The sequence below is a fragment of the Nymphalis io genome, chromosome 28 (assembly GCF_905147045.1).
Source record: "Nymphalis io chromosome 28, ilAglIoxx1.1, whole genome shotgun sequence".
Lineage (NCBI taxonomy): Eukaryota > Metazoa > Arthropoda > Insecta > Lepidoptera > Nymphalidae > Nymphalis > Nymphalis io.
In genome coordinates this window covers 6,934,207-6,958,195 of record NC_065915.1, presented here as the reverse complement: position 1 = coordinate 6,958,195, position 23,989 = coordinate 6,934,207, and the positions used below count along the sequence as shown (strand labels likewise).

General features: G+C 35.8%; 1 protein-coding gene and 1 non-coding gene across 2 annotated transcripts; both read right to left on the bottom strand.

Annotated features, from left to right (window-relative positions):
• Positions 1-402: 402 nt before the first annotated feature.
• On the bottom strand, positions 403-23,958 carry LOC126779241 (U-scoloptoxin(01)-Cw1a-like). Its single transcript, XM_050503167.1, has 5 exons — positions 23,923-23,958; positions 9,994-10,104; positions 3,994-4,116; positions 2,337-2,447; positions 403-2,045 (listed from the first exon to the last, which is right to left on the bottom strand). Exons 2-5 carry the CDS (start codon positions 10,078-10,080, stop codon positions 1,956-1,958), a joined length of 411 nt encoding a protein of 136 aa, XP_050359124.1. The 5' UTR covers positions 10,081-10,104; positions 23,923-23,958; the 3' UTR covers positions 403-1,955.
• LOC126779316 (small nucleolar RNA U3) lies at positions 4,236-4,439 on the bottom strand. Its single transcript, XR_007670292.1, has one exon. It is a non-coding gene; the product is annotated as a small nucleolar RNA U3 (small nucleolar RNA).
• Positions 23,959-23,989: the final 31 nt, after the last annotated feature.

Here is a 23,989-nt window from a genome sequence, read left to right as displayed (position 1 = left end):
ATAGAATTATATAATAAATTACCAAGATATATCAAAGAATCAAAATTAATTACAACATTCAAAAAAATTGCTCCATTATTATATAAAAAATTTACGCTATAACGAAGTCTTTGCTATTTCCAAGAATGTTTTACAGTTTACTTATGTACTTTGCTAATGTTTCGTTAACTTGTTTGTCGTTTTTAATATTATTTTTAAAGATTACCCATGTTATGTATTGTATTCTTAATGAGATGTAAGGTTTTCATAAATACCTATATATTTTTAATCAATTGATGATTATAAACAATCAAAAGAAGTTGAATAAATAGACAAAATATATTAATTTAATTTATTTCTCGATTACAAAAATATAAAAGATTTTTATTTACAGTTTTAAAATAACAAATAATTCGTCTTAACTACGGAAAAATATTATATTAAGATGACCAATAATTTGGCAAATAAATGCCAATTAACAAGAAGAAATTCAGAGATGTTACCAGTTAAAAAAAAATCTGACATTATAGTATAAGACCATGAACAGATGAATATTTTACAAAACAATAAATAAGAATGCGATAATAATACAGTGATTTTTTATGCATCGATTTCAGAACGAAACGTTAATTTAACAATTTAATTTTATCATTACTAACAATTCCGGCGTTGATTACGTTACGAGTCGAGGAGTGTAGTGACTTACGTTATTTATCAAAGAACGCAGCAGATAACAGACTTTATATCCCTTAAAGGTTCCGATGACAGGTGTCATTTACAAACAAGCAACTTGGACCTTGTATTGACGCGATATCATTGGTCGAAATATAAAATATTATAAGTCGCGGTTTGAATGACGACGAAGTTGTTATCGGAACTTTGGAAGACAAATTAAAGAGGATAAAATCAGTTAAGTGGAATAGTGTTATATTCTAAATAAATTTATATTAATCACCAACTGTTTGTAGTGCATAATATCATATAGCAAATCGCATGGAGAGTATAAATCTATGTTTTGTTTATTGCACTCCTCTTGCTGTTGAATAGTGTAGTATACTCATTACTCGACTGGAATTAATAATAGTTATACATGTTAAATATACAAAGAAATTACCTTCTAAAAATTACCTCTTAAAAGACAAAATATAATGCTTATTTTCTTTTATATATTTGTAACTAAAGACGAAGATGCAAAATATCTACTAGATGATAGACTTATCACACACCAGTATGTGACAGCAGAGGAAACGCTTCGTTTATTGTCACAATCGATAAAAACTTACTCATATATATATTTCACTAATTTCAGTGATTGTTATATTGTTCATAATTATTGTACCTCTTTAATTGTCATTGTACATTGCAATCTGTCGCTTTGTCCGTTCAGTTGATTTATTTAATGTCCTTGCCTAACTGTCATTCGTCTGTCAATATTTTTGTTTTGCATGCATTTGTAGGGTGTTTTACAGTAGAATAATTTTAGAGAAAACATTTCCCTTTAAGATAGATTAAATAAATAAACCTAGACGAGAAAGGTAATTGGTTTTGTACGTTATTCTTATCAAGTAATGAAATGATGATTTTCGTTATATTGACATTTTCTTATTATATATTATAGATCGATTTTTCATTTATGACATGAATTCTAATTGTAAAAAAATATATCTTATTTACTTATAAGACGTGAACGCCTTATTTTATTTCAATATACACTTTTAACGAACATTGCCATATTTTATGATCAGGTACTTTCATGTAAGTTCCTTTTGATGAATGTATAACTTATTATTATTAATTACATTTAAGTTACCAATTAATAAATAGTATAATTACTAAATTAATTAATTTTGTGATTCGATTTTTTTATACAGTCGATTCATTCGATCGCAGAAAAGTTTGACTAAAACTTTTTTAAAATTGTATGTATTTTTAAGTTCTTAATAATAGGTACATACTACGAACAATTAAAATTTATTCTACTTTTTTCCTGCAATATAATTTCCGGCATTATCTTTGTAGAGATCCTCGTTAACACCATAGTAAGCTGGCGCATTGGGACAATCGACCTGAGGATATAAAATTTTATAGAAATTATAGAATTTGTTATAAATTATTAAGTTAATCTATTAAAATATTTAAAAAAATCATGTTCAAATCAATATATAAATAATTTAAATTTATAACATTTCAACTATAGAAGATTTAAAGTGAAGAATTGCACATTTCTCAGAGAAAGTTCTAAACATAACAAATAGAGCGGACCTTGTTTATAGATACCTTATAAAATGATCTATTTCTAATATAATTTTCAATGCTTCAAAAAACCTTATTAATAAATTGCCTTTCAAACAACGTACCTTGAAAAACCAATCACAGACCCTGGACTGCTGGTTGAACACTGTGCCTGGAGCGCAGAGGAATGAGTACATAATGTTGCCTCCTAGACTTGGAACACACCAATGCCAGACCTGGAAACAAAACAATACTACATGGTTACAAATTCATTAATGAATATTATCTTTTTTTATAGTATAGGTAGGTGGACGAGCATATAGGCTACCTGATGGTAAGTCACCAACGCCCATTGCCATTGTAAGAAATGTTAATCATAGCTTACATCACCAATGCGCCCGCAACCTTGGGAACTTAGATGTTATGTCCCTTGTACCTGTAATTATACTGGCTCACTCACCCTTTATACGGAAACACAACAATACCAAGTACCGCTGTTTTGCGGTAGAATGTCTGATGCGTGAATGGTACTTACCCAGACGAGCTTGCACAAAGCTCTACCACCAGTAAAATTTAAATAAAGAACAAACACAAAAACGGAAACAAAAGGTAGTAACTAATTAAAGTTTTAAACAGTTTAACAGATTATATTAAAATTTATATCGAATAATATTGAAGCACATTTTAAACTATTAGAGAGACTTAAAATATTTATGACATTTCGTTTTTTTAATGCAGAGGCGCACTTAGAAAAGATTCCGCAAAATTTCAATTGCTCCTTCAACTTCGGGCAATCGATTTACTCAAAGCAAACAATATACGTCGTTGTTTGGGATGAGACACATATGTTACAATAATGATACATTTTTTTATCGTTAATTTTAATTTCATTCGAGTCCATTCTGTCCTTCAGAGATCTCTTTGAGGAATAAGCGGAGCTTTTGTTTTTTTTTATCAGTAGACTTACTAATAAAATAGACAAATAAACTATTACAATATATATTATTGTTGCTTATCGATAGTGTTTATCGATAGTTAAAGTATCTAAATTAGTCACGTGTGAATACTATGGGTATTAACGACAGTTCACCATGAGCAATACTATTAATAATAGCAATACTAACGATACGAATTCATTCGGTAGTAACGATTTAATAAAACTTCAACAACACCGATAATATTGATACAACACGATACTTTGGTTAGTATTATCAAGTTCCTGACAGTTTTCAGGTCATGGTTTGACCATCAGTAGTAGCAACACTGGTATATATTCAGTTCGGCATCTTTGCTAATTTTACGCAGCAGGCGTTATATTTTTTATTTGCTCAGTTTTTAAAGAGTAACTACTGAGTATTGTGTTTATTCTTTTAAGTTAGAGTTTGCAAATAAGGATGAACCCAGTACCTTTTTCTTTATATAGCGCAAGTAAATATAATAAATAGCTGCGACTTCTTCAGCGTCCATCTTCGAAATGGTTCGATGAAACCGCACCGTTATCCTATCCGCACTTTCTGGTTGCGGTTACGGCTAGCCGCCGCCCGGTTAACCGCAGTTGCAACCGCGTCCTGCGACTAACCGGACGGTTGACCGCATTCCGGCTATCCGCATAGTGCGTACATACCATTTAGAAGTGGTGGTAGCTATGTTTAAATAATCTTATAAAATTACGAATTAAAAACTTTATTAAAATATCTTGATTGCAAAAAGCGTTATTCAAAATGGTGGTTAATTTTGTATTTAATTATACATTGATGATTTTTACTAAAGTGTATATATTACTTGACACATCGTTTCCGTATCAGCGTAGTACCCAGGAATCTTATCATTGCATGAGAATGACAAACCCTTCGGCACCTCCTCGAAATCCGGGTAGTCTTGGCCAGGGATGTAACCATCAAGAGCCTGAAAAATATTAAGAAATAGCTTTGAATGAGTACCAATTCGTAATGTGACTCTCGTTTAAGCGCAGAGTGAATTAATTCAAAGAATAGTATATAGACATAAAAGGGTTTAAAAATCCAGCCGCTCAGATAGCGACAACGCCCCACGCTCTTATCCCAAGAGATAGGAGTGAACGATCATCGAGGGCTGACGGCCGAGACCGTCGCCCGCCTCACGCTCAGGACGCCGCGCCACATCTCATCTTCGCGACTGGTACGATCACACGTAGTGTGTTGATCTCGTGAAGAGCTTACTATAGAAATGATCCTATGAAGTAAGGTCTTAACTCGAACTGCTGTTACGGGCCGGTGTCATTATTCGCGCGAACATTTGGCCAGCGCGATTCAGTTTTACGATTAAATAGTACAGCGCCATCTAGTGTCACGTTAGGCAATGCTTTGGTTTAATTTTAACTCCATTGGTGTTAAAAATAGAAAAATGAAAGTTTTTATAATGTTTAAATAAATTAAAAATGCTTTGAATTGAAAGTTATTAAATTATCTACATCTCTCGTATAATGAAAAACTGATATTTAAAGTCAGGAAATTAACAGGCAGCGCCATCTTGTAACAGTTAACAAAACTTATTCCGCTAGTGTCAAATTAAAACCATCCAAGTATTGCTAAATTTAAAAAAATTAGGTTTAGCTGTCTTTGTTATTATATTATTAGTTTATTTTGTCTTGTATTTCTAAACTCCCTACTTTTAACTAACCAATAATTAATATTTAATGAATAATAAACAATGTAATACTTCTTTTTGCTTAAATTTAAGAAGTGAACACTTTTTGTGCCCAGTGTGACAAACCTTAAAATACGCTGCTTGTGTTGTTCGTGCCTTAAGCGCATCTTTCTGTTTGATAGTTTGATTTGCCGCAGGCGTTTGCGTGCTTTCATTTCCGTCATCATTCACAAACATTTTAAGATTACAAATTTAGTTTATCTTTGTGTGTCATGTATTTCTTGGGTTGTCAATTGGTCTTAGTAGGAATCTGTATTCCTAGACTGGTCCAGATGTTCCAGCCTGACCATGATACATATGAAAAGACCAATGCGAGAGAGGATCCTCTGGCCGCACTTCCGACAAGTGTATGCGCCCCCAGATGGGCGGGGGTTTGAAGCCCGCTCATGACGCCTAGTGCGTTTTTCTTTTAGTAGTTTAAACCAGTCATTGTCATGCTTTGATTGACCTTCGTAAATAAGGCGTCGCCACTTGGCACGTTCCTCTGCCAGTTCCTCCCATCGATTGCTAGGGATGTTAAACGCAACCATATCACGCTTAGCGCAATCTTTGTAAAGGAGCATAGGCCGCCCAACAGACCTCTTTGCATCCACAACCTCTCCCATTAGTATTTGCCTTGGAAGACGGGTCTGCTCCATTCAATGCACGTGTCCCAGCCACCGTAACCGTTTTTTTTTTTGAGAAAGGCCATGATGCTAGGCAGCTGTGCCTCGCCTAGAACAGACTCGTTTGTCACGCGATCCTGCCATGTGATGCCCAGAATGTTCCGAAGACAGCGCAAGTGAAATGTGTTTAGTCGGCGTTCTTGTTTTGCGTACGTTGTTCACGTTTCTGCTCCATACAAGAGTGTGCTTAGGACACATGATTGGTAAACAAGCATTTTCGTTTTTACCGTAAGGTGTCTGTTATCCCAAGCCCTTGAACAGAGCCTCCCGAACGTAGAGGCTGCTTTGCCGATGCGGAAGTCTATCTCTGCATCAAGCGAGAGATTGCTTGACAAATGCGAACCAAGGTAGCAAAATTTGTTAACCACCTGTAAAGGTGCGCCGTTAAGCAAGATGACTGGTTGCTCTAAACATCCTTGCGCTAAAATAACGGTCTTCTTGCAGTTTATGGACATTGAAAAGAGGTCGCACGCTCTGGCAAATTTGTCCATTAGACTCTGGAGTTGAGCTTGGTCATGAGCAACGAAGGCAGCGTCGTCAGCGAAGAGGAGACTATCTACAAATAGGTCCTCCCTGTAGCGTTTGGACTTGAGCATTGAGATGTTGTACAGCCTACCATCGGTTCGCGTGTGTAAGTGGACGCCTTGCTGTTCATCTCCAAAAGCAACCTTCAGAAGCACTAAGAAGAATATTCCGAACAAGGTGGGGGCTAGTGCACAACCTTGACGAACACCACGGCGTACGTCGAATTGCGTGGGTGCGTTGCCATTGTGCAGGACGGTGACTTCCATACCTTCGTGGAACGATTGCACTATCCTTAGGAGTTTTGGGGGGCATCCAATTCTGACAAGAACCGAGTACAACCCCTCTCTGCTCACGGAGTCAAAAGCCTTATTTAGGTCTACAAATGCAATGACTAGGGGGGTATGTTGCTCCCTACACTTTTCTTGTAGCTGTCTGAGTGAAAATATCATGTCGACAGTTGACCGTTGGGACCTAAAACCACATTGTGCCTCAGGGTATACGCGGTCGGCGAGCCTTTGTAGTTTGCCTAAAATGGCCCTGGCAAAGGCTTTACCGACGATGCTAAGAAGAGATATTCCGCGGTAACAGTTGCAGTCGCCACGATCGTCTTTGCCTTTATAGTAAGAGTGACGATGTTAGCATCTCGCATATCCTGAGGGACGTAGTTTTCTTCCCAGCACTTAGCCAGGTGGTTATGAAGGATGGGCAAGAGGTACTCAAGCTTGACGACTTCGGTGACAACATCGTCTTTTCCGGGGCTCTTTCCGCATTTGAGCTTCTTGACGGCCAGATAAAGTTCCTCTACTGTGGGTGCATGGTCTGGCTCGTGCCAAGTTGCCAGATTCGGGACAAGCTCCATTGCTTCTGGCTGAATATCCACTGGGCACGAGTAGAGCCCCTTGTAGTATTCTACCCATCTTGCCATCTGACGGGTGCTGTCTGTTATAACAGAACCGTCGGTTTCCTTGAGAGGTGCCGTCTTTTTTGGAGTAGGTCCAAGAGCTCTTTTGATGCCCGCGTACACCCCGCCAATATCTCCCGCGTTTGCGCACGCTTGGATGCTTTGGCAAAGCTCTGTCAAATACCCATTTACAAAGAAGCGCGAGCTACGCTGGAGTGAGGCTTTTGCCTTCGTGAGATCTTTACGCGTCGCATCGCAAGGGTTAAGGCGAAAATTTAAAGCGGCTTGGCATTTCGAGTCAATCAAGGGAAGTAAGTGCACCTCGTTTTCTTGAAACCAGTCGTAAGATTTTGCCTTTTGATAGCCAAAAATCTTGCCTGCAGTGTCAGTGAGAAGAGACTTGACTTTTCCCATTCGACTCGCGCTGATGCCGTACTATCCCAAGTTGCAACTTCTTCGCGGACGAGTTCCCCAAATGACTCCACTACTTCCATGTCACGAGTCTTGAAAAGATTTATCTTTTTTCGACCGGGTGGCTTGGAAGAATGGACTCTTCTAGGGACAAGTCGGACTTTAGTAGCAACGAGGCTGTGATCGGTGTCGCAATCGGCACTGTGAAACGCCCGCGTGTGGAGCGTTTCCCGTAGATCCCTCCTTCTTGTAAGAGCAAGGTCTAATTGGTGCCAGTGTTTAGATCGAGGGTGCATCCACGAGACTTTCCGCATCATTTTGCCTTTAAAAAAGGTGCTGGTAACACACAGCTGGTGGCCTTGAGCATAACTCCAACAGTCGTTGTCCGTTGTCGTTAAGCTTGCCTATGCCGTGTGCACCGAGGCATTCAGGCCAGGCTGATGTGCCCTGACCGACGCGGGCATTAAAGTCACCCAAAATATGCAGTCTGTCAGTTGGATTCACCCTGCGCACTGTCTCATCGAACTGGCCGTAGAATTGATCCTTGGTCTCAGATTTTGAACTAAGCGTCGGTGCGTAAGCGGAATTTAGCGTGACAAAGCCGCTTTTTGTGTTTAGACGCAAGACCATAATCCGCTCGGAAACGCCTACAGGTGTATCTATGGCGTTGATGAGATGGTTTCGAACCGCGAAACCTACACCATGCTCTCGTATTTCCAAGGAACTCTTGCCCTTCCAGTAAAAAGTGTAGTTAGCTTCACGCAAAGACCCTTCGTCTTCAGTTCTGGTCTCTTGTAAGGCTACAATATCGATATTGAGCCTTTTAAGCTCCACGTCGATACTGTAAGTTTTGCGCAGTTTTTGGGCGCAATTGGAGCTTCCGTAGGTGTTTGGGAAGCCTGTCCTCATCGTTCGGACATTCCATGTCGCAAAGCGCATGTAAGCAGCGTTGGTGTGGGTTTTGAGATTTTTGTTTCTTTGAGCAGGTGGTTAATGTCACAGCGTCAACGTCTAGCTGTAAGGCTTGTGTTCCGTTCACCCAGTCGGAACAAGTTAACGCTGAGGCGGATCAGTACCTTATTGATCGGGGGCTGCCCGACTTAAAGCAGGCGGTAACTGATCAATGGATCTACGATGGATCCTCCTACTGTCAAGAGTGGCCCCTGGCGTCCGCACTTACGCCTATTCGTGCTGACTTATAACCGGTGACTGCCACTCTCCGTGTTGTTTTCCACCTGCAAGACAGGTGAGCGAAGTGTCCTCTCCGTGGATGCTGCTACGCCTGGGCCGGGCGACTTTATGGCAACACGGGCTTGCCCAGTACCCATGCCACCCTCTCCTCCTCCCCAGCAGGATCCGCAGGAATGACGAGTCAATACGTGTGGTGCTGGTTTGGCCGCAGGTGACTGGCTTACGCCTAAACGGAGGCACCGCTCCGGGTTTAATATTAGTTTTCCTTCTTCTTTGGCGTGACGCTGGGATAATTAGCATTCTAAGACGTAATTTTTAGGACACGGTCAGAATAGTTTACTCAGGACACGGGTTAGTATAGACTTCGTGTGACGCGTTATTGCAACCAATTCATGGTATACGCTGTTCTTTGCAATTACTTAAGGTTCAATAATTATAAAAAAAAAACAAAACGTTATATAACTTCATCAATTAAAAAGATAATCATTTTTGATGACACGTTTTTAATGAGATGACAGCAAGTGTTCGATTGATTTGTTTTTGTCTTTGCTGTCTATTGTTATTGAGTCATTATATTGTACTTACTTATATATAAGTACGAATAATTACTTTAATTATGATAAGTGAGGTCTTATCTTCTGATTTATGTGTATTTTATTTATCTTTTTATATATTGTAAAAAGTTAAATTGTGATGACATTAGTAACAGCCTGTTAATGTCCCACTGCTGGGCTAAGACTTCCTCTCCCTTTTGAGGAGGTTTGGAGCTTATTCCACAACGCTGCTCCAATGCGGGTTGGTAGAATACACATGTGGCAGAATTTCAATGAAATTAGACAAATGCAGGCTTCCTCGCGATGTTTTCCTTCACCATCAAGCACGAGATGAATTATAAACACAAATTAAAATTTTAATTTAAATTAAAATTCAGTGGTGCTTGCCCGGGTTTGAACCCACGATCATCGATAACTAGGCCATCTCGGCTATTGTGATGACAGTTAGTATAAAAATCTATTTGCATAAAGACAGTCTTCGACATATAATAATATTGTAGAACGGATGGGTAAATGGGCCGGCTGATGGTTTACCAGGTGACCATTTAGGTCACCACCGCCCATTAGTCTTTGGAGTGAAACGCCAATACGCTCCAACCTTCGGTTATGTTATGTCCCTTGCGCTTCTAGTTACACTAGCGCACTCACCCCTCAAACCGGAACACAATACCAATTGCTGTTTGGCGGTAGAATATCTGATGAGTGATAGAAGACGAACGTATGGATGGCATTTATGTTAAAGGCGTCTTTAAAAGGCTGGACATATAAAGTAGATTTTAATTTTCGCGTGATCGCGTATCAAGCATCCAAATATATATGCAAGCATGTAGGATGTGGAATTAATACTTACAGCTATGGATGTATCAATCAAGTAAAGAATTACAGCAAGTAATCCCACAGAGCCCAGCTTTAGCCCGCATATTCTTATCTCTGACATTGTTACGGTCACTTGGAGTCAAATCTGAAACAATATATTATTAATTTTATTAACAAGCACAAGGGACATAATCTTAGGTCCAAAGGTTGGTGGCGCATTGGCAATGTAAAGTAGTGCCAATGTTTATGGGCTGCGGTGTAAACTTACAGTCAAGTGGTGAAATTATTCAAACACCATTAAAGAACAAATAATTTAACGGTTAAGTTGCGTTTGCGTTGAATTTTCAAAGGAGTATTTGAACATTTGCGCTGTTCACTCTCCCCATTAATATGAGAGTGGGCGTATTTTTGAGAAATAATTTGACAATTTCAGTATATTTATGTCTTGGTGGTGACCAGTTACCATCAAGTGTCCTATTTACTCTACTGTCTTTCTTATTTTTTTTAATATGTAAGCTAGCGCTTGACTGTTATCACACCAGATGGAAAGTCAAGATGCAGGAGCGCGCTTGTCTAGAAGATGCCTATTCACTCTTGACTTGAAGATACCCATATTGTAGGTGGTGGGGAAACCGGAGGTCGGGAGGGTATTCCAGACCTTAGCGGCGCGTATCAGAAACGAGGAAGCAATTCGTTAAATTAAATAAAAATTAAATCTCTACTTTTTATAAAAAAGTAAAATTACCAATAATAATCATCGTAATGTATTACCGTTATAATAATTTTCCGTGTTGTTAGTGTTTAAACAGAATTGTGGTAAATTTATTAACAATGAATTAATTCAGACATTGTCTAACGGAAATAGGGCAAAAAATCTTGTCAAGAGCGAGTTTGAATCGCGGTGATAGGGTTTTGTAGTTGCGTCACTTTGTACACACAAAAGAGTTCTACTTCAAAGTGTGAATATGAATATATATACATATACATTGTTGTTACGCCATATTATACATAAAAAAAAAACTTTATCATATATTACTCGATAAGGTCACAGTTATATAAGTATAACCTTTAAACTTTTTCATCTAATAGATTCTGAGAAAATAGGCTGTGACACACAGACAGGCGGACAAGAAAACGATTCTATATGAAGGGCTTTTTCATCAGTTGTATGACACTAAAAATCTATAAAAAATGTCATTGTCAAGATTTATGTATTAATCATACTATGTATACATTATATATAGCTATGTTGCAATTCAGCGTAGTTATAAAGACTATTGAAGAGTATATTAAGATTTAGCGGCCCGGGCTCAAACAAATGGCCTGTTAAATATAACAAATACTTTTTTAAATTATTAATTATTATATATATTAATAATTATTATTCATTGATAGTACTTGTGTGTTGAGTTGGCCCTTCACATTCTTTTGAAAAGTCAATTTAAGAGGTAGCAGATAATAATAAAAAAAAATAATAATAAATATCCTGGGACATTATTCACACACGGCCATCTGATCCCAAACTAAGCAGAGCTCGTACAATGGAAACCAGACAACTGATATAATACATACATAATACTTTTCTTTTGTAAATACATACTTATATAGATAATTACACCCAGACTCAGGACAAACAGACATGTTCATGCACAAAAATTTCTGTTCCGGGTGGGAATATAATCCACAACCTTCGGTGTGAAAGTATCTACCAACCATGCCAACAGGCCCTATGGGTATGGATTGTGAAGGCGCCTAGGCTGCCCTATTTCGTTGCTGATTTAGTTTTTTTGTTTAAATATAAAATACGAAGGGATACGTGCATATGGGCCACCTGATGGTCACCATCGCCTATAGACATTGGCCCTGTGAGAAATATAAATAATACCTTTCATCGTCAATGCACCACCAACCTTGGGAACTAAGATGTTATATATCGCTGTATTTACTATTTTTTTCGGTTTTATTTACTTCTGTTTATATATTATTATGAAGACATGTTCTAAATATGTTTTTGTTAATTTATTTAAGTAATCATAATATGAAATAATCACAAACAATTACATATACTAATTTAAAGTTCTTTTATCATCTATATAATCGAGTATACACTAATATGTCTTATTTATCTTTTTTTACACATTAATTTATTAGTAAATGATATATAATAACTATAAATAGCCGAGATGGCCCAGTGGTAAGAACGCGGGAATCCTAACCGATGATCGTGGGTTCAAACCCGGGCAAGCACCACTGAATTTTCATGTGCTTAATTTGCGATTATAATTCATCTCGTGCTTTACGGTGAAGGAAAACATCGTGAGGAAACCTGTATGTGTCTAATTTCACTGAAATTCAGCCACATGTGTATTCCACCAACCCGCATTGGAGCAGCGTGGTGGAATAAGCTCCAAACCTTCTCCTCAAAAAGAGGAGAGGAGGCCTTTAGCCCAGCAGTGGGACATTCACAGGCTGTTACGGATTACGGATATAATAACTAGTATTCTAGTATATAGTAGGATTTAAGTTTGCTTCATACAAAATTTCATCAAAATCGGTTCAGTGGTTCAGCCGTCAGAGCGTAAAAAACGGACAGTTGCTTTCGCATTAATAATGCAAGTATAGATCTAAGAAATGAATGTTGTAATGTTTTGTGCACATCGTGGGATTTTGATGCGATCTAAGTGTGTTACAACTGACCCGCTTTTATAATAATTAGGCGAAAAATTGTTTAAAGTCATGTTTTTTTTTCCACGCGATCATTTTTATCTCGTGTTTAGTAATGTAATTATGTTTATTCATAGCTTTGGAATACTAGAGGAATATTATAATTCGAGGTCGCCGCCTTTATCTGTGAATTGTTATATTTTTCGAATTACAAACGATATCTGAATAATCTGGGAAATTAAAAACACTATTTATTTCATTAATGTAATAATATTCCTTCAGACCAATTCCGGCCAAGGTGGCCAATCTCAAAAGAGATTAGCCAACTGCGCAGGGCATGTTATAGTGTGCGCGCAAATACAGATGCACTCTCTATTTCCTCACTCTCATAGTCCGATGGGACGGCAATCCGACACGACCGGCATGAATTCAGGCGCAGGACCAACAGCTTTACGCGCTTTCCAAGGCACGGGAGTATGTTCCCAACTTCCAGACTCCGGGCTGCTATTGAAAATTTTCGACAGAAAAACTCAATACTTTTCATTGGCCTGACCTGGGATTTGAACCAAGGACCTCCGGGTCTGCGGCCTTCCATCTAGCCACAAGACCAACGAGGCAGTCAAAAAATAATTTCATTCATTAATATCATCAATCATGCAGGCGATCTTTGTTTTTTTTATCACGAAATAGTCTTTGCCGTATATAATGTTTATAATAATAATATTTAATTAAATGTGTCTCATTCTAATTATATTATAAGCGAAAAAGTTTGTGAGGATGGATCTTTGTTACTCTTTCACGCAAAAATTACTAAACCGATTTAGATGAAATTTGAAACAGAGATAGCTTATAACATTACTAACTTAACACGGGTAACAACCTAACAAGTACATAAATAAGAGCAGTCTTTGTCTATTATGTTAGGAATTCGTCCATTGTTTTTTGTGCAAATCTAAACAATATAAAATACTCTTTATATATTTTTTAGATTCCAACGAGAAGAACCGTCAAGAAAGTTTTTTTATATTATGGTAGGAGGATAGGCAAATGGGCCACCTGATGTGGTCACCACCACCCATAGACATTGGCGATGTAAGAATTCTTTAACCATAACCATTACTTATATCGCCAATGCACCACCAACTTTGGGAACGATGATGTTACGTCCCTGCCTAGACGGGCTTGCACAAAGCTTATTAAAGTAAATTGAGTTGCTCTTTTTTTCAATTAACTGCAACTAAATATATTTCCTGTATGCTAATCAACGAATATGAACGCGAATTCTAGAACATCACCTCAGCCCTAAGGTTTCAAAAGATCCCTAATTGATAGTCACTATTTATAAATGCCCTAGATTTAGATAATACTGCAAACAAATTGTGTATATGATTCTTTTGGGTGTAAATAAAATATTATTATTATTATTTGTGACGAGTTTTTTTATTTGTTTGAAAATGTTTTGTCTCGCTCTACAATAAAGTGTATATATTTTTATAGGTAGATCAATACAAAACAGCTTAGTAACTTTTTTTATGTGTTTGTCAACAATTCTATTTTTGTCGACATTTTTTAAATAAGAACAGAATCATATTCAATAAAGATTATCATCAGTCTTGGACCATTGAGCGAACACCGGTTTTTATTATTACACAATATAAAGTTTTATATATTATTAAAGTATCGAAATTGATACTATATAAAAAACAAACTGATCTTATAATACTTAAAAATATCAAAAATATTTTTACGTTCCTTTATAGTTTGACTTTTGTATTATATAATCTAGGTCAAAGTTAATAAAAAAACATGAAGGTTTTATTGCAACATCCATACATATGTACTCATCTTTGAAATCATATGAATATTTGTTTATTACCATGAAGGTCTATATATGTTAACAATACATTCACAAATTCAAGACCCGCGATAGTCTGGTGGTTAAAATATGTCAACTTTAACCAAATATTGCGGGTTCAAAAACGAATAACGAACACTGCTTGATCATCTCATCATCATTTGGGTTTACACTCTTTAACACTTTTGGTGTAAAATAAAGCATATTCTATTCTATACTATAAAACTGCCTGAAGAAGGCGTCACCAATTTTTTTTTATTTGAAGTCGATTAAAAAGTAGTAAGTATTGAGTTGACGGTGCAGGCGAACCGAAGTAACCGGCATAGCCCGAAGGGGTCACATCGTTTGCAAAACTGACGGTTGCTGAACCGCCCCGGTTCTCGAGTGGCGACCAAGAGCCAGAAGACGCCCGTGGACCCCGTATAAGGTCCGACGATGTTGCAAGGTTTTGCTGACGTGTAAACATCTTAGCGCTTGGTACACGTACCTAACTGAGACTTCGAGCGTCAGACGAGTAAGCGTAAGTTTTGTTATTTCGGTGAGTGTGGCTCACACTATTTTGTTCATCTTAAAATTACTGGTGGTAGCGCTTTGTGCAAGCTCGTCTGGGTAGGTACCACCCACTCATCAGATATTCTACCGCAAAACAGCAAAACTTGTTATTGTTGTGTTCCGGTTTGAAGGGTGAGTGAGCCAGTGTAGTTACAGGCATAAGGAACATAATATCATAGTTCCCAAGGTTGGTGGCGCATTGGCGATGTAAGCGATGGTTAACATTTTTTACAATACCAATGTCTATGGGTGACCACTTACCATCAGGTGGCCCACATGCTCGTCCGCCTTCCTATTATATATAAAAAAAAGCATATATACTGAATAAAGGAATTTAAATTCTTGTTTAATTACACTGTTTCACTCAAAATTCTATACTTTTTGTGATAGAAAATGATGACCAGAAAAAAACTACAACTGATAAAGTTTATCTGTATAGGAACTTAGGAAGTTCCCCTAACCGATTCCGGCCACAACAGCCATACTCAACTAGCCAACTGTGCATCACATATTATAGCACAAAAAATGTACACAAATAAGTTTACTCTCTATTCTCTCACTCGCATATTCCAATGAAACGGCGAATCTGTCACGACCGGAAAGAGTGTAGGTGCAAGATAAACTTTACATAAGTAAACATTGGCAACGTCCTGATTTTGGAACACCTGGGCAGCGAGGAATTTCTTGTCAGAAAACTCCAATTTTCATTAGCGACACCCAAAATTAGGATCGCGATTAGCAAAATTTTAACCTAGCCACTGGACCACCGAGCTAATCAATGCTATAATCTATGGATAATTAAGATTTGATCACATTATTGACACGCGTTCCCACGAATTGTATTGCCTGTTATACTTCCACGTTTGTCTGTCTTTTTGTATGTCATTGCAAATCATTTGTTCGAGTCGTGAATGTAATAATTATACTAATCAATTATGTCGCAAAATGGTGATTTAGTAAACATTATAAATTTTCCGTTGAACAAAATGGATGTATGACTTATAATTGAGCTGATCGCCCAGTGGCTGGACAAATCCTGAAATTGCCGAATGCGGTTTCAAATCTGGGCTTGTAATGCATCGTGTTTTTTTTTGGAGATATTTTCCAAATGTGCTTTGTAGCAGCTAGATTGAATTTGCTCCAAAACTTCTCCTACAAAAATTATGGCTATCTGCCAAAACCTAATTATAGATAATATTTATTTTTATTTAACCGCTATTACTAATAATATAAATATATTTTATGGTAAATATTATGTACGTTAAAATGGTAGATGTTGAAGGAATTTCATTAAAATGAATTCCACGCTGTCGGGTTTTGCTAGTTAATAATAAAAAAGTGTAGACTTCGTATTCATTGATTTCTATACAGGGTATAATATGTATAAACCACCGACTGCTTCGTTGGTCTAGTGGCTATATATAAGGCCGCAGACCCGGAGGTCCTGGGTTCAATTCTCAGGTCGGGCTCATAAAAGTTATTGGGTTTTTCTGTCAGAAAATTCTCAGTAGCAGCCCGGTAGTGTAGCCACTTCCAACTTCCAGACTCCGGTTTGCCGTCCCATCGGATTATGAGAGTTAGGGAATAGAGAGTGCCCCTGTGTTTGCGCACACACTTGTGCACTGTAATATCTCCTGCGCAGTTGGCTAATCTCTCTTGAGATTGGCCGCCGTGGCCGAAATCGTTCTGGAGGACATTATTATTATAATATGTATAAATTGGAATGTATATAGTTAAGTATTTGATAAAAATAGCAACTACTGAATTTCTTGTACACAAGACTCGACATTCCGGATGGTGAGCTTTACCATATAGTTTACTATATCCATTTTTAATATCCTTGGAATGTGTATTAACCTTATCTATCAATGTATTTTTATAAGATTTAAATTTATTAATTTATAGGCAACCTAAACAACAGGGCTTTTTGCAAGCTCGTCTGGGTAGGTACCACCCACTCATCAGACATTCTACCGCAAAACAGCAGTAATTGATATGGTTGTGTTCTGTTTGAAGGCTCAGTGAGCCAGTGTAACTACATACTACATAACACATGGGACATAATATCTTATATAACATGTAAGCTGTGATAGCGGGGCGCTTTGTCAAGCTTGAACTATACACTATACTTATATACTAGATGTAAACACATTAAAAATATTAAAGGAACTTTAACTCACTAGCAACTCGTGTCTTTTTATTATATATAATATAACCCGATAAAATTAGTATAACTGTATAATTTACATACCATTTAAAAAAAAACAGTTTGCACTGTTTTTTTAAAAATTGTTTTTGTCTTTTGTGTTGTAATTGCTAGCTTGTTTGTACTATTTATTTGTACAAGGCGTAGACTGAAAAGCAGCCTAGTTGATACTACGAACTTTTCACTAAATTATCAAATATAATATTGTTAATTCTTTTTTATGGTTTTGTACCTTAATTTTGTCTTTGTTTCTTTTTGGTGAATAAAGTTATTTTATTATTTTTATTATTATTTAACTTTGTGATAGAGCTTTGTGCCTGACTGGGTGGGAACCCACTCATCTGATACTCTGAACAACAATATTCAGTATTGTTGTGTAGGTCCAGTATAACAGGCACAAGGGACATAACATTCCTAGGCGCATTGGTGATACTATGATTAGTAAATATTTTTTACAACGCCATCTATGGGCGTTTACAGTCTGGTGGAAAATTCGTCCGTAATTATTTCCCATTATAAAAATATCGAATTAGTTTAATTATTATTATTATAAACTTAAATTATAATAAAACCATAAAAATATATTACGCAAATACTTCTCACGAACTGCAAACGGACATTTTGTTTTAAAATTGTCTCTTTACGAAATAATGAACGTAATTTACCTAATTATATTGAATGTCACAATATAATGAGTGCCAGTTGAGATGTAAGTCGAATCTGGTACCACTCAATTATTAGATGTTCGTTTTGTGTTCGGCGTAAACTTTAAAGGATGAGTCAATCGTTTCAAACGAGTTTAAGGTGTAGTATCACGCTGTGAATGCCCCACAGCTGTTCTAAGATCTCCTCTCTTTTTTTTGAGGAGAAGTTTTGGGTCTTATACCACGCTGCTTCAATGCGGCTTGGTTGAATACACATGTGGCAGAAGTTCAGTGAAATTAGATCCAGGTTGCCTCACGATGTTTTCGTTCACCGTCTAGTATGAGATGAATTATAAACACAAATAAAGCACACGAAAATTCAGTGGTGCGTGCTTGTGTCTTTGAACCCACGATCGTCAATTAAAATTCACGCGTTCTAACTATTGAGCCATCTCGTCTTTTTTAATTAGTAAGTGTTAGGTATAATTAAAGCCGAGATGGCCTAGTGGTAAGAACCCGTGAATCTTAACCGATGATCGTGGGTTCAAACCCGGGCAAGCAACACTGAATTTTCATATGCTTAATTTGTGTTTATAATTCATCTCGTGCTTAACGGTGAAGGAAAACATCGTGTGAAAACCTGCATGTGTCTAATTTCATTGAAATTCTGCCACATGTGTATTCTACCAACCCGCATTGGAGCAGCGTGGTGGAATAAGCTCCAAACCTTCTCCTCAAAAGGGAGAGGAGGCCTTAGCCCAGCAGTGGGACATTAACAGGCTGTTACTGTACTGTAAGGTATAATTTTTCTTAATTGCATAATATTAAAAAAAAACAGATCACATTAGATGGGATAATATGTAATGGTTTCGGTGGTGTCGTTGTTTTATCTTTGTGTAAACCCGTCTGGGTACCATTCACTCATTAAACATTCTACCGCTAAACAGCAATACTTAATACTCTCGATTTCCGTTTTGGATGTTGAGTGAACCAGTATGCCTATTTACTGCTACTTAATTTCATAGCGATCGGTTGAACGGTTTATAAGTTTTTGTATTGCAGCGCCATAAAGTAACGAGTCACAACAATGTAGGTTGCTAATATTATAAATATAATATATAAAAGTCCGGTGTGGGTGCGTAATTCATTTCCTAAACGGCTTGTCCGATTTTGATGTAATTTTTTGTAGAGTCTGGATGGTTTTTAGCTACAGTTGCATACAGTATTTAAAGCACGTTTTATCAAATATATGTCTTTATTTGCAGATACGCAAATCTTCTCAAAAAAATTTAAATCGTTTTTTTTTCGGATATGTAATGTAATGATGACAACTTTACTAACATTATAAATGAGAAATTAAGTTTGTTTGTTTATAACGCTTAACTCAAACAATCCTTATGAAGCTTTCCATGCACTTTGTCAGACAGAGTACAGAAAAGGAAAAGTGTAATCCCTCTCATAACGTAACAAAATATAAAAATAATTCACTTTAAAAACATTATATTAGATTTCTGTTTGAAATTAAACTTTTATAATAATTATATCTTACACAACAAAGAACCATATTGACATATTTGACAGCTGTTATTAGAGTGCATTTGGCACGCACGCATATTTATCATTTAAAAAGTAAAATGGCGTGTTTGTCTTGACACGTCTTAAACATACATCCGAACGAAATACACGAACACTTAATTGATTTGTAAATAAATAACATGTCTGAAATAATATACTCAATTTAATAAAGTAATAACTTCAAATTATAAAAATATTTATCACATTTATCTATTATTATTAATTACTATAAAATACGAATACAGCGGACGCGAACGGCGTACGGCTATACTGCAATACACCCATACCGGAAGTAAAGTGACTGTCTCACTTCTGGGACACGAATGTTTACACTGGCTCACTCATCTTTCAAACTAGAACACAACAATACTAATTATTGCTGTTTAGTAGAATAAATTATGGTGCTACCTACCCAAATTGTTACAAAGCCCTACAACCTAGTATGTTTTGAAAGTGCTTGTAAAAACACTTCAAAGTATCTTCTGATTTCAAAACACGAAACTCTCATCTAACTTTTATCCCCTAAGTGTCTAGATAGAACTTCATGCGAATACAATTTTATCTTCAAGTTACAACTAGATTTAAAGCTTGACCTAATGTCCTAGCTATATGTAGGAAATCTAAAAACCACAATTTTCCTGAATTGTACAACATGTGTTCACTTCCTTAATTAAATAATAGCATATTAATTTACATTTGCGGTGTAATGTAGGTCTGTGTGTTTCAGATATCACGCGTAACAATAAGATCGCGATTCGACAGTCGTAATTATAAATTTAAAAAAAAAACCACGTTAAGTAATTGTTTTAAGCTTTTTTATGTTAGTTTATATGTCTATATATTTTGCATATATATTTTACTATTTCACGCTCGCGGCTTTACCCGCGTGTGAGGGAGAGATGTATTTCACCTTATGTACTTATCTGTTTTGACAACGTGTATGGAAAATTTCATGATGTTTAGTTGAGATGATGTGAAATTGTAACAAATAAACAAACTTACTTTTATAAATATAATATTAGTAAAGATGCCACCGTTTCATTGAACATAATATATATAACCGAAATAAAAAAAAATATATATTGATATAAAAAATATTGAGAAGAGCAAATAAAAACTAATGTACACGACGAAATAAGACTAATGTTTATGAGCGTTTAATTCTGGATTTTGACCGTACCGCCATCTGTAGCTTAAAACCTTATGATTATTAAAATATCCATCAAACTAGGTCAAGTCGTTTGGGAACGAATTACGCATGCACGTAACTTTTTTGTTATATATGGACTGTAATTATATTTAATTATTGTCTTAACTAATACATACACTTTGGTGTAACTTCAATTCAACCAATGATGCTTTCTATGACAAATAACAAGTCACCACCCTTTCAAAGAGTGGTATATTTCTTAGTACCCTAACGTTCTATACTTGGTGGTGGCTTTGTGCAAGCCCGTCTGGTATCACACACTCATCATAAAGTCTAATAAAGAGCAATACTTAGTTTGTCTTCTTTGAAGGGTGAGTGAACCAGTGTAACTACAGGTACGAGGTAATAACATCTTAGTTCCAAAGGTTGGTGACACATTTTTTTTTTTTTGTAGTAAAGGAAGGCGGACGAGCATATGGGCCACCTGATGGTAAGTGGTCACCAACGCTCTTAGACATTGGCATTGTAAGAAATGTCAACCATCGCTTACATATCCAATGCGCCAGCAACCTTGGGAACTAAGATTTTATGTCCCTTGTGCCTGTAATTACACTGGCTCACTCACCCTTCAAACCGGAACACAACAATATCAAGTATTGCTGTTTTGCGGTAGAATATCTGATGAGTGGGTGGTACCTACCCAGACGAGCTTGCACAAAGCCCTACCAACATTGATTTATATGGAATTTCTTACAGTGCCAATGGCTGTGGGTGGTGGTGAACAGATTTTTTTCTCGCTGGAAAAACGCGTCTACGCTTCTCCCCCACGTAAACAAGTGTAAGTAGAATTCACCAGAGGAAGATGGAATATTTATCTAATACAGATAAGTTAGCCGACATGGCCCCGTGGTAAGAACGCGTGAATCTTAACCGATTATCGTGGGCTCAAACCCGGTCAAGCACCACTGAATTTTCATGTGCTTAATTTGTTATTTTCTCGTGCTTAACGGTGAAGGAAAACATCGTGCAGGTTGCATGTGTCGAATTTCACTGAAAATCTGCCACATATGTATTCCACCCACTCGCATTGAGGCTTCGTGGAATAAGCTCCAAACCTTCTCCTCAAAACGGGAGAGGACGCTTTAGCCCAGCAGTGGGACATTCACAGGCTGTTACTGTACTGTACAGATAAGTTATATTGCTTACAATATATAACAACGGAGTTATTTCCTGCCAATTCATGTTTTAGAATATGTAAATATACATTGTATATACATAAATATACGTTTTGAATACTTAACCTTCTTTTCAAGTTGATTTAAAACAAAACTTAACTTACTTGTTGTTTGCTTAATTTTAACCTACTTTGAAATAAAGAATTAATTAAATTTAACTTCCTAGATTTATTATTAGCTATAAATACAAAAGTAAATTTATACTTTATACATTCATTAATTTCGTTAATCCCGGAAACGACTCAAATGATGGACGATTTGGTTCAAATTATGTATCTTGATAAGGTTTTTTTAAGTATATATCTATGTATTTTCTGAAAAAATGCATTTATTCACAAAATAAAAAAACTATTTTTTTATAATTATTGTAAGATACTAGAGCTTATATATGACTAGTTTTCATAAGTGGTTTCGCTCACGTTTTAAGGGATAGGGGTTAGGTATAAGTACCCTATGTCGTTCCTTGGGGTTCAAGCTATATATACCAATTTTCATTAAAATCGGTTCAGTTTATTAACAATATAATTGGTCAATAAAAATTTCATCAACTTTAATAAATTCATGATTTAATATATAATATATTAACAGTCCCTTTACTTGAAAAAATCCTCCCTTCCCTTATTCTCAACGAGTTCGTATGGAGCTTATTATACTACATGTGGCAGATTCTCATGGGACCAATAAGCTTCAACATATTTTAATTCTACGCCGAACACGACATGAAAAAAATTAAGATTAAAAATGAAATATTCCTTATCCAGATTTGAACCCAGGGTCTTCTATTCACGTGTTCTTGCCACTGGACTATCGTGAAATTAATTTGTATGAAAGTGATCAATTGTTCTTAATAACGTTGATTGGTAGTTAAAACGAGGAAACAATACAGGAAGGTGGATTCGCACGCGTTTACTGTGCATGCATGCATTAAGTCTGCTTATTAAATGTATTCATATAAAATAGGTTAATTTTTAGTTTCAAACTTAACTAATATACCATGGAAATAATTAATTAATTTATATTATTTTTTTAATTCGATTATTGATGAGTAAGCAGTCAAATCGTTTAAATATATACATACATAATGGTAAGTGGTCACCAACGCATTTGCGATTTGGCGATGTAGGCGATAGTTAACATTTCTGACAATGCCATAAACATTGGTATTGTAAGAAATCTTAACCATCGCTTACATCGCCAATGCGCCACCAACTTTGGAAACTAAGATGTTATGTCCCATGTGCCTGTAATAACACTGGCTTACTCAACCAATAGAATTGAAATAAAAAAATCAAATATGATCAAGTAATCTGTCAGAAGTACTTTAGAATTGCCATTTCTAAAAAAAAATTGAAATTACCATCTTGGGTAGAATAAGGGTAGCTGTTTAAGGCTTAAAACGCCACAAAAATAATATTGTATATAAGTTCAAATACTTATACTATTATTTGAATATATTAAAAATATCATATTATAATATATAAAATATGATTTGTTCGTTATTATGTAAGTCCGAAATTTTATATAATTATATTTAAATTGTGCATAATGTCACTTATGTAATTTTTTAAATTATAATTCGATAGGTATATAGCGGAAATTGAATTAATTGAATCGATATTAAATTTGAAATTAAAGAAATTACAAACAAAATATTAATAATCTGTAAATAGAATAAATCGGGTTTCCAAAGACCTTAATTTTTTTATATGAATTTTATTTTATATAGCCCAATATCCATGAAAAATACTGCCACAATTAAAAAATCAGTACTAAAAAGTATTTAAAAAATAAATTGAATGAATTCGGTATCTATATTATATACATAAACAAAAAAACTTTCTAGATTTTTAATAATGTGTAACAAGATAGTACTGATGATGCAAAAAAAAAATTAGAATGTTTTCACAATTAAAACAATAGTATTAAAAAAATATCTGTAACTTGAATTATTTTAGTAATTTCATTCGATTTGTTTTTTTTAAATTTTTTTTTTTAATTTTTGTTTTTTTTTAAATACTCGAAGATCCATGAATTATATTATCACAATTAAAATGTTAGTATTTAATAAATTAATTTACATACCTAGCTAAAGAACAAAACGCGCACACTCCACGAAAATTCACACTCTACTGAATCAACAATGCTATTT